Raw genomic sequence first — 11671 nt, 5'->3', positions numbered from 1 at the left:
ACACACACACACATACACACACACACACGCTCACATACACACACGTGCGCTAACACACCCACACTCACACACACACTCACACACGCACGCACGCACACACACACACACACGCGCGCACACACACACACACACACACACACACACACGCACACACACACATACACGCACACACACACTCACCCAGACCAGGAGCTGGGTGATGACTACGTTGGCCATGGCGCAGGAGAGGTGCAGGGCGGTGCGGCCGTCACCGTCGCCGTACGTCTCGTTCACCTCCTCCTTGGTGCCGTGGGCGAGCAGCAGCACCACCTGCCGCAGGTCATCCTCGACGACAGCCCGCAGCAGCTGCTGGCCCAGTGGCACGTCGGACTGCGGCAGCGACAGCAGGAAGAGCTTCTGCTCGTACTTCGCCCGGATCCAGCGCTCCTTCTCCTCCCTGCAAGGCAGGCCAGCGAGGGGTTAACGCCAGGATATCCAGAATGCAGCTGTACGACTTGTCTACAATCTCCATAAATGTAGACAGGTTACTCCTCTCCTCACCTCACCGGCTTCCTGTTATCTCTCGCATCAATTTCAAAACCTTGATGCTGGCATAAGTCGCTCTGGATATGACTGCTAAATGCATGTAATGTAATGTAACGTAATCACACATCTATAGCAGCAGCTTAGACTCAGGTTACACAGCCATAAACTGGCACCTGAGGCGGGGGAAAATACGGGGCCACCAAGCAGCCGCCGCTCTGGGCCTCCTGTTAATGTCACACTCATTGTCACAGCAGATGACACGGCCAAGATGACAGCAGACCTGAGCTGTAGGACTCTGTCAGGTCTGCTGTCAGAACCAAAACCTGAACTGATCGAGCCACTTGTGAGCCTGCACAAATGCCTTTCGTTGCTCAGTTCAGACATTTACATTGTAAATCAAATCACTATTATTATTGTCATTTAGCAGATGCTGTTATCCAGAGCGGCTTACATATGATACAAATTTTACGTTTATACAGCTGGATATTTACTGAGACAATTGTGGGTTAAGCGCCTTGCCCAAGGGTACAGCAGCAATGCCCCAGCAGGGAATAGAACCAGCAACCTTTTGGTTACAAGCCCTGCACCTTACCACCCGCGAAACAGCCTAAGTGTAATCGCAAGGTCATTTCTGCATACAGTGGGACACTGTCTCTTTTTTACATTTGGTAAGGCACACAGCAAGGCAGCATGTCCATTCTCATCTACATTATGCTGACATCAATAGACAGCTGGAAGGGGCACTCCCACTGACAGTTTGATGGAGGGATGGGATTCTGAGTAGGGTATTTACTGTGGTTCAAATGACGGGAGCCGGGATATGGGACGCACTGGGAAAGGATGCCACCGGCAGCTGGAGGGTTAAAGCCTAGTGAGCTATCTAAAGGTTACACATTGTGAACAGCATGTCTGCGGCGGACAATACGGGGGAACATGTTTTTATCGGCGCTGTCAGGCTTCTCAGTCCACAACGATGGACACCGACAAAAGGCCCCGCTCTGAACCTCCCTTCCCAGCGTCCCCTGGGTGAGAGAGGGTGCAGGGCCCGATCGATGGAGGCTGAATGCGGCTGAAAGGGCCGGGGGTTTTTGTCCGACCGGCGGAGAGAAAGGAGAGAGATCCTGACCAGCCCCAGACCTGTATCTCTCCGTCTCTATCTCCAATCCCCCATTTTTCTTATTTTTTTTTACCCCCCCGCCCCGCGCAAACCTGGTCGCGTAACGCACGCGGGCGAAAATCAATAACCGAGCGGGTGAGCATGCTCAGTGCGGCGCCGACCCCCTGACCCCAGCCCGGCTGCTTGATAAGGGGAGTAGAAAGGGGCCGTTGTTTGGGTGTCTGGGTGAGTGACAGAGAGAAGGGCCCGCGCCGATAGGGGACAAACACGGCTGGTGCTGAGAGTGACAAGGCTCCCGAGAGGCCGCCAATCCGACTGGGCCCGGTCGTCACATCAGACACTTTGCCATCTGCCCGCGGCCCCATTCGCTGACCGAACCAAAAGGAAAAAAGCCAAACACAAACAAACAAAGACGCCCGGCCGTCAAAATACAGCATAACCAACAACAACGGGCCTGTGACATCGATTTTATTGCTATAACAACAGGTGTACCCAAAACAGTACTCAATCAACCCTGTAGAGGGCTGCTTCCAATAATAATGCCAAAGAAAAGCAGCATACGGGGAGAAAAACACTTACGACCATAAAAGCATTCAACAATGAAAAGAGCATTTCAACCTGATCCAGAATCCATCTCTTTAATTAAGGTTGAACGTTGCACATATCAGCTCGTTTAGGATTACGGCGGCGGCGACGACGAGATCGGCACTAAAAACCTCGATAATAACAAGCCCCCTCATTAAGATCATAATAATAACAATAGCAGGTTCCAGAATCAGCCGCAGCTCTCTGGGCTGAGAAATTTACAGACTAATATGTCACCTGCCAGGACCACTACGAGCAGCGCTCCATCAAACAGGGCCTCTTCACGTCGGATTTAACTGCAGGAGTTAATTACCTCTCTGCTCAGCGGCGATGGGGAAGTCTTTGTCACTGCCAGTGCGAGGATTTGATGAACTGCGTAGCAGGCCTTGGAGCTAATAAAACCACTCAGCCACACAGACGCTGATCCTTACCCCCTAACACGTTCGCTTATGAGCTAATGGATTAATAAGGAATGCTGGGAGCTGGGAGAAGGGGCTGGGGTGTATTTACGCCACCGATGGACACGGCCTCGTCAAGTTTCACCTCTCTACCGCAGTAATGCAGGACCCAGACTTGCAAAGGCCTTGCTTGTAATCTCTTTTTTTCCCCCTTCTAAAAGTGAAATGTTTAAGAGCAAACAGATATTGTCAGAACAGTCATTTCTGTATTCTGAATCATTAAGAAAAGTATGCTTGTGTGTGGACTTGTACCTGATAAATTATCATTTAGTTGGTTAAAAGCATCAAAGCAACAAAGCATCAAAGCTGAATCTTTTGCTTTTAACCTAACGAGCACCAAAAAAAGGTCTTTCGGCCCACATTTCCCACGGTGCACCTTGTCTCAAAGATGGAATGGCAATTCCTTTCATTCTGTGCTTTGCGTTCTGTGAAATCTTTAAATCAATTCCACCAATACAGATGAAGGTGCTTGGTTTCCCTGAGCCACTTCAATTCCCCGCGCTGGGAGTAAATCTTTACTTAAGCCGAGCCCCATAAAAGCCCCAAGTGTCAGCGCTGACAGGGAGTGGCTGTGGCCAGTGGTTTTATGGTGGTAATCCTCAATCAAATCCCACTCTGTCATTGTACATGGACAAGGCTATTAGGTAAGTCAATGGACTCTGACATACTGTACTGTGCTGGGTTAGAAGACGAGTAGCGACAGCGGCCCCATGCTTTTCTGGGAGGCGATCAGCTGAAGAAGAATATTTTTCACTTGCTGACGTTATCAATATGGACAAAATCCAATCTGTATTTATCGCTGCTGCCCCCCCCCCCCCATCAAATGCGCCACTGTGTGTTGGAAAAAATGGGAACGGAAACACGCACTTAAAAACGCAGGTTTTAAAATGAAGTTATACCAGAAAGGACCACTGAGGTACTGACTGCAGCGTGAGACTCCAAACCTGTCAACATTAGGCATTGGCTAAACAAAGTGAACTCTTCAAGCTTGAGAAAAAACAGTTGAGGGATTCAGAGTCTGCAAATTAAAACATCCCACTTCTCACAAACACCACACCACACAAACTTCAGGGGGCCTCAGCGATAGCGGCAAACCAGGGACGCGATGCATTATAGCCATTTAAAACATTTGATTTAATTACAAGCTTAATTTCATAAGCTTGTTCGTTTAACCTGATGGTGGGGACTGCTTTAGACACTGTTGGCTCCGCGTGCATTAAAGCGAGCGGCGGGCCAGCGGATTCCCACATTCCTCAGCTGCGGCCACTCAGAGGGGGAGCGCGATGGAAGCCCCGCCCCCGGCTTTTGTTCGAAACATGAAAACAAACCAAACAGAGGTAAAGTTTGTGGAGCAGTGGGAGAAAACCGAGACTCCTGAATGAACACTTCCTCTCTGCTGGAAGGGGGGGGGGGGGAGAAAAAAAATCAGCAGATTTAGCATGTCAAAGCTGAGGGAGAGGGGGGAGGGGGGAGGAGAGGGAGAGAGAGAGAGAGAGAGGGAGGGAGAGAGAGGAGGAAGAAAGTGAACTCTCTCCACAGGGGACGACATTCAGGAAATCGAGCAGATGACACCGCCCCCCTCCACTCTCATTTCCCCACCCTGAGTGGACATACTTGCTCAGACTGCTGAGGTTGCTTAGGGGACAGGGGGGATCAGAAAAGAGACAGGAGAGTTCATTTTTTACACATCCACACTCACACTATAGTTTCCTCTGTGGAAGACCATAGCACTTGGAGTGAAGTGGGGGCATGAATTATCTTTGTATTTATGTGGATTTATGTGTCAGTATTGTACAACCTAATTGACAATGGCCAAATTCATGAATCTGATGAATAAACATCAATAATCACAAAGATATATTTAAAACTCATTGTGTGAAGTCACCAAGAAAATATTCTTTCTTGATGCAGATGTTCCAGTCTTTACAGCTTTCCAAAAGTATTGTCACTTACAGGACGATTTAAGACCTGTTAGAGAGAGGATAGCCCCAAAGCAGAAACCATACCCCTTAAATACATTTTTGATGATCCTTGAAACAATGTATGCCTTAAGAAGTCACCGCACGCTAGTGTGTTTTGTGGAAGACAGGGTCATTCATCAAGGCAGGAGGCAGACAAGGAGAGTGCAGTTTGTAACCATCCCCAGGATTTCTTAGAACAAAGGTCCCTTTCTGCGTCCTGCAGTTGTGATATAGTAGCAGCTCTACTAGGCCTCTTAGGAAATGCTTCCTTCACTAAGCACTAAGCTCTGTCCTTACTGACTTCTTAGCCAGGCACTGGATTCTGACCTCGACCTAATTAAGTGGCAAATGGCAGAATGATTTCCCCAAACCCGGCCAATAGAGTCAAGAGCACATGGCTGCGCTCAAAGAAAGAGGAACAAACAAGGATAATTAGTCAGGCCTGAAAGACAACAGCAAATGGGGCTTTATAGGGGAATGAGAGGAAGAGACAGAGAGAATGGGGGGGTGTGTGTGTGTGAGGGGGGGGGGAGCAGACAGAAAATGGACAATCCCCCCCCCTCAAAACCTCATAAAGGAGCATTAGTTCACATTGAGCAGGAGGGGCCTTGTGAGGAATCTCCGCCTACCTTTCACACAACCGAGGCCCTCCTAAACAATCAGGGCATAAACACCAGCCCCCCCCCTCCAATCTCAGTGCTCTGAATTCAAAACAGAGACATCAAACATAGATGCAGAAAGGAGTGTGGGGGGGGTGGTGGCTATCTAAACAACACTCACAGCAGGGTGGGGTTGGGAGGGGCTCATCCCCACGTAGCCCGCAGACCCACTCGCGGAAAGAGAGACAGAGGGATGGGGACAGAGAGGGGGGGGGGTTTACCGAAAACAGCGCCGATGGAGACAGAGGGGGCCCCCCGGCCTTCAAAGGTTGCTAGGGGCTGGAAATGAGGGAGCGACACAGTAAAAACTCCAAACGAGTCGCCACTTTTTTCCAGCCGGCCCGCGGTTTTGTTGCCTCGTCCCCCTTTTGTTTTCCTTGGGCCTCGGCTTCCTCAGTTTTGGCAGCTTTAATTATGCCAGAGAAAGCCCTCGGATAGATTACACCCTCTCAGCGGCTCTCCCCTGCCCACTTTCTAATCCGTTTAAAACCTTTTTCAGGCCTAGGGTACAGCTAATGTGATAAACCACAGAGCCTGGGTGTTGCTAATTGTGTCCCTTACAATGGACTGGGTGTTTAATCTCTCATCATTCATCTCAGAAACTGTGTAAATGATTGGTTTATGGGTTGCGACATCCTGACACTTAAAGGCTACAACACAATGATATCAACCGGAAAAGGATGACTATATGGCAACTACCATGGCTACAACTGTGGGTATGACTATGAGCTGCGCTTTGGACAGAGATGTCGTAGCTGACAGGAGAATTCTCTGAGGTAAGAGCAGTCTCGCATATTACGCATACACGCATACTAATCGCTTAACTCTGCAGTGGATTAGACGATCATCAAACGTGCGAATTGCCAAGCACAACAGAGCATTAATTGGGACTGTTTGTCATCAATTACATCAATTAGACAAATACAATATGATTGAGCCCAGGTGTGATGCTGGTGTAGCTCCGCGACTAACGCAGCATGTGCCACTGAACTTCTTACGCTCAGGGAGGAGAAACTCATAGAGAACTTGAGGAGGGCTAGTATACAGTTAGAGTCCCAAAGAAAGGACCCTGGATCAGTTTAAACCATGTATTCTAGAGAGTTGGACCATTTATTCTACATTGCCCAAGGTCAGTGATTGACAGCACCATTTCACAAACAAAGAACAAAATCACACAGGACTCTGGGAAGGCTGCCTTTTTCTTTCAACATCTTTTTAAATTAACATTATTAACTTATTTTTGTGGAATTAGAAAGCTCATTCATTTATTTATGAAAATGCATAGCAAAGACAATACTTCAATGATGCATTCACTATGATGTGGATACATAAGAGGATATACAGCTAACTCAATACCCTTCCTGAATACTGAATATAAATGTGTACTATATTGCTACATATTTCTATGCAGTAATAATACCTACTGAACATGTAAAATACAGTATCACTATTGAGCCTTCTTCTCCCTATTTGACTACAACTGAGCCACCAGCTGTAGACCATTTCCTTAGCAAAAACTGATCCTGGAACAGCACAGCACCCTCTAAACTATGTTTCTCCATTACATCCCCAGTCTTCAACTGTCCCTAAACCCTGTCTGTGCTGTCTGCTGCACTGATGCTGGCTGTCCGTCCATCTGTCTGTCATTTCGCCCTGTAGCAACAACAGGCTCAGTAGGTTAAGGTTCTGGTCCCAAGACATTGCATGTCAGAGTCTGGAATGTGTCATTTGCCTATAATGACCAAAAGTCCAGAGCAAGAGAACATACCTGGATACACTTCACAGATTACCTTAGGTAGAGTCCCCTGAACTGCTCTAAGGGACCACTTGTTTTCACATGACCCTCCTGTCAAGTATTACCTACTAATAGCTTTTCAGGTTGGTGAAGACAAAATGGAGAAAGTGTCAGACGGTTATCCAAACTCAGCCCCGTACTCTACCTCTGTAACAAAACCATCTGCACATTTATGGTAAACCTTAAATCGATTGTAATCATCAGACAAAAGTCTACATTAAATAAATGCATGTACAAACTATGGACTGTTTTGTAACAGAACTCAACGCGTCAGAGGGATTTCGCTCTAAAAGGGCAGTTAAGAATTGGGCAATGATCGACTGATTCAAGTTTCTTTTTTTGTCTTTTTTTGTCTGCGTTTCACTGCACTGAGAATTCATGGACTGGAATCCAGCCTCGTGCGGCAGCGCAAGCCACACAGCTGCTCCGAGACGCCGCAGCTGAGCAATCACCTCCCAGAGGTGGGATACGAGCACGGTGACAAAAACGAGGAACAGGGTGGCATGACGCAACAGCGGAATGCACCTGTGGACATACACACACTGCCCTTTATGAAACGTGATGTGCAAAGATGAATAGATAAAACTCCTTCCAGAATTACATGAAAAAATAAAACCACACTGCCTTTATATTATGATTACATTTTTTTCCAAGGGAATGAGTGTGATTTATTTTTGTATTCTGCACATAACATAACGCTCCCCAAAGAGCGTCAGTGATTCTGGGCCAGCGCGACTAACGTCCTTTAACTCTCATCATTAACCCTTACTGACCCCACCCGCTCTGTCACAGCTGCCACATACGGGGCTGACAAGAGCTGTGACTGACACACACACACACACACACACACACGCGCGCATGTGCACGCACACACACACATACGGTCTTAATTACAAACACCCGTGCAACAGTAACTGGATCTCCTCTGAATCTCAACACTCACCTATAATTATGTCCAAGCACAGTACATGTATGGGCAACTGCACAATGTATAAGTTGTATCTGTAATTTGCAAGCATTGTCAGTCTTAATAATCATGTCTGGCCATTGAGCAAATAAATAAGACTCAACACAGAAATTCAGATTTCAATTTTTTTTTTCTCAGCCATTGTGTCTATTTCATGACAAAATACACAGATCTCAGACCCAGGGTATACTCTGAAAATAAATCACATGAATATGAAAATGGCTACTGTATATATTATATATCTAAACTAAATACATATTTCCTTTATGTGTCTGCGAACTTTCTGCCGGCAGCAACATAAAACATTTTACTACAAAATTTAATAAAAATATTCAAAAATCCTGAATGTCACACACTTGAGATCTCAAGGAAATGAATGTTGATTTTTTCATCTGTTATCATCCTCCGCAGCTATGCACTAGGTTTCAGAGACCAGCATACATGGAGCAGCTACGACATGTCCTCTCCTAGTCGAAGCTAATAAGAAGTGACCCGTGGGTGTCATTTACAGAGAGCGCCGGACGGCGCGGCCGCTGTAATTAATTTGTCTAAATTAATTACCTAGCCCTGCGCCGGCTCCTGGCAAGGCCGGCTATTCCACAGAGGCTGGTCTCTCCAGAAGGGGTGCTGGAGTCCTGACCAGAGAGCAACTGCTCTTTGCTGCGAGGCTGACTGTGGCTGAGCAACAGATCTGGGAACAGTTTCATTCTCGCTTTAGAGGAGCCAGGGAAAAGAGGGGTAGGGGTCTACCGTCCGCCATTTTCGCCATCGTTTCCAATCCACCGCACGTTTTTGTATCTTTTTAAAGTTATGTTTGCGGTCCTCAGCCGAACCTACAGAAGTAATTAACAATGCAATCTAACATTGATTGTTAAGCATTTAGTTTCCGATCTCAGCAAGCCGTTAAGAAACGGCTTCTCTCAATTATGCAAAATCCCAGATCCTCCAGGTAGAGGCCATTATAAACTGTGAAACAAATGCAACGTGCATAACGGCGGGATAACGCAGCAGCCGGAAAGCAGATCCGCCCACACTCACTCATTAACAGCAAGGGTTTAACTGAGCCTCTTTTCACTCAAAAGAGGCAATGGGCGTTTCTTCTCAAACCAGCTCCCTGATGTCTGAGCATGCGGTGGGTTTACTGCTTTATACGATTGCGTGTACTTGAGTGTGTGTGTGTGTGTGTATAATACCTACAACTGACCAGCAGTAGTGTAATTTCTGGAGGATTTGATGGATTGCCATCAACCCTGTTCCCAGAGCAGAAAGGAAGGAGTTAAAGATGGAACATGATTGTTGGGGATGGGGGGGGGCTCTGTTGGGGATGGGGGGGGGGGGGGGGGGGGGGGGGGTTAGTGGCGTGATTCATTTTTATTACTGCTTGGCCCCCGCAGGCCGTGGGAACGGCAAATAATTTCTGAAACAAAGTGGAGACTCTCGTCAGAGCTATTACCTGCGCTGGCCGAGGGCACAGCGGCACGGAGGGGGGACGGTTTCGGCGAGGCCCCCTCGGATGAGGGATAGCCGTCCACATCCGGCCTGGCTCCAGGACATCGCCGAAATGAGGGGGGTGTTGTGCGGGGGGCGGGGGGGTTGGGGGGATGGGGGGAGGCTAGGCAGCGGGAGGCGGAGGTGGATGTTGTCAGCAGTCAAAAATCCCCTCCGTGTTCTCACACCGGCGTGCCAGGCAATTAGAGGTGGCATGCCAAACATAACAACTGCCATGCGCTAATTAAAAGAACAACTCCCCTCCAATATGCTGACGTCCAGAGCGGAGTGGCTGCACTTTTCCCTAAGATTTATGGCTCTTGGAAGGCTTACTCTGATATATGGCGTGCATGGATCTATAGCCTGCACTGCACTTTATCTGAGCTGCTCCTTGATTTATTGATATAGCTATCATTCTGCAGTACACAAGGCGTGTTTGGATGTACGTGAACAAAACAATGGCATTCTATAGGGAAGAGGACAGCTACACGTACGCTGCAATTACACTCGACAAATATCTCATGTCCATCAGCGGTTTTCAGCGTGCTGTTAGTGTTTTATAGCGTGTTAATCGACCTGCAGGTCCATCAAAGACTCCATGCACTGGTGTTTGGAGATGTAAACCCAGAAACAGTATTTGACTGGAGGTATTACACCTGTGTCAACCTATTGGATCAACCGCTGTGTGCACACTTCAGAGCATTAGACGTAAGCTATATAAACAAGGTTTTTCCCAATATATGACATCACTTCTACTTATAACAGTCCTGACCTGGACTGGATTTCACCACAAACTGAGGACCCAGTTGTGCTTTGATGGGATTCATTTGGGGTGGGAGTCTAAAATGTAAATCAAATGTGGTGGCTGAGGCAAAAAATTTCAGTGAAACCGATGACATGGGGAGTGGACTATCAGAGCCGTTCATGGGTTTACTTGACCTAATGACCGTGCAAGTTGGGGTGGCACTCTCAGTCTGGGACCCCACACAAATTTGAGAGCAAGGCCTGAGCCTCGTCCGCCTCGTCAGCTCGACATTAATTAGCTGACCGCTAACTGCTAGGTAAACAGTTACGCACATTGTTTGTGATCTTTCACGCAACATCCACCTCAGACGCCGCTCTGACTGCAGGGATGGGCAATGTGAGCATCTGCATTCACCGACCTATCGATTTACACCACAGCGCTGTAAAGGCAAGCCTCTGTGTGTCTGTGTACTCTGTCTGTTCAGGACGTAGCAAACCGAAACCCTCCGGCTGCTAAGCTACTTACGCATAAAATCATGGAGGCAAACCCAGCCTAGCATAAGAAATTCAATCAGCTTCTGGATCGTCTTCAGCTACTTGCTGAATCGTTTAGATTAGGTGTCACAAAGGTAAAAAACAAAGTAAAAAAAAAAAAAGCTCACATATTTTGCCGCTAGTCTACGGCTTCTCTTTGTGTGTGAGCGGCCCCCTTTGCCGTCACACGGCTGTCACATGCCACCGCCGCTCCTGTGATATTAAAATTAAGCACGCTGCTAACGCGAAGGGATCATGGAATGACAAGACAACAAAATAAGATTTATAACACAGATGTAGGGATTTTAGTCAAGCAAATCCACTCAGCGCTGAAGACCTGTTTGGGTTTTTTTCCCCCTGTCCATTAGTGGCATAGACCAGTGCATGGGCTTAAACACACCACATCAGCCAGGAGGGAGGAGAAATCTTTATCTTTCGCACGCTCAGGACTAAGCAAAGACGGCGGTGCTGCCCTATGGAAAAATGAGACAACCATCAACAAAATGCTCTTTTTCTTAAAATCATTATCTACGTCTCTTATTTCCATGTGCTGTTTGATCTGAAGATCGTTATGTTAATGACGGCAGTTTGCTTGCGCCATTTAGCTAAACAAATATTTGACCAATTTCTCCTTTCCAGCGGAATAAATGAATTCGTCTTCTGTGTTCGATGCGATCTGATATTCTTGACAATGAAAAACTCACCGTCCCTAGGCACAGCTGGGAGAACTGACACAGGGCGAGGAGAGAAATCGGCATCAATAATCTTTCAAGTCAAAAGCTGTATACTGTATACCAGGACGCGCTCAATAGATATCTGTAGGCCTTCGCTCTCCTCA

At 47.4% G+C, this 11671-nt stretch overlaps 1 protein-coding gene across 2 annotated transcripts in view; it reads right to left on the bottom strand.

Annotated features, from left to right (window-relative positions):
• Positions 1 to 11671, bottom strand: part of agap3 (ArfGAP with GTPase domain, ankyrin repeat and PH domain 3) — a 231853-nt gene that overhangs the window by 1689 nt on the left and 218493 nt on the right. For both annotated transcript variants that reach the window (XM_036519422.1, XM_036519423.1), the window contains exon 17: positions 181 to 436. In XM_036519422.1, the coding sequence (XP_036375315.1) occupies positions 181 to 436 (256 nt within the window). The remainder of the gene's footprint in view (positions 1 to 180; positions 437 to 11671) is intronic.

This window comes from Megalops cyprinoides, chromosome 24 (assembly GCF_013368585.1).
Source record: "Megalops cyprinoides isolate fMegCyp1 chromosome 24, fMegCyp1.pri, whole genome shotgun sequence".
NCBI lineage: Eukaryota > Metazoa > Chordata > Actinopteri > Elopiformes > Megalopidae > Megalops > Megalops cyprinoides.
This window is presented reverse-complemented; position numbering and strand designations above follow the sequence as displayed.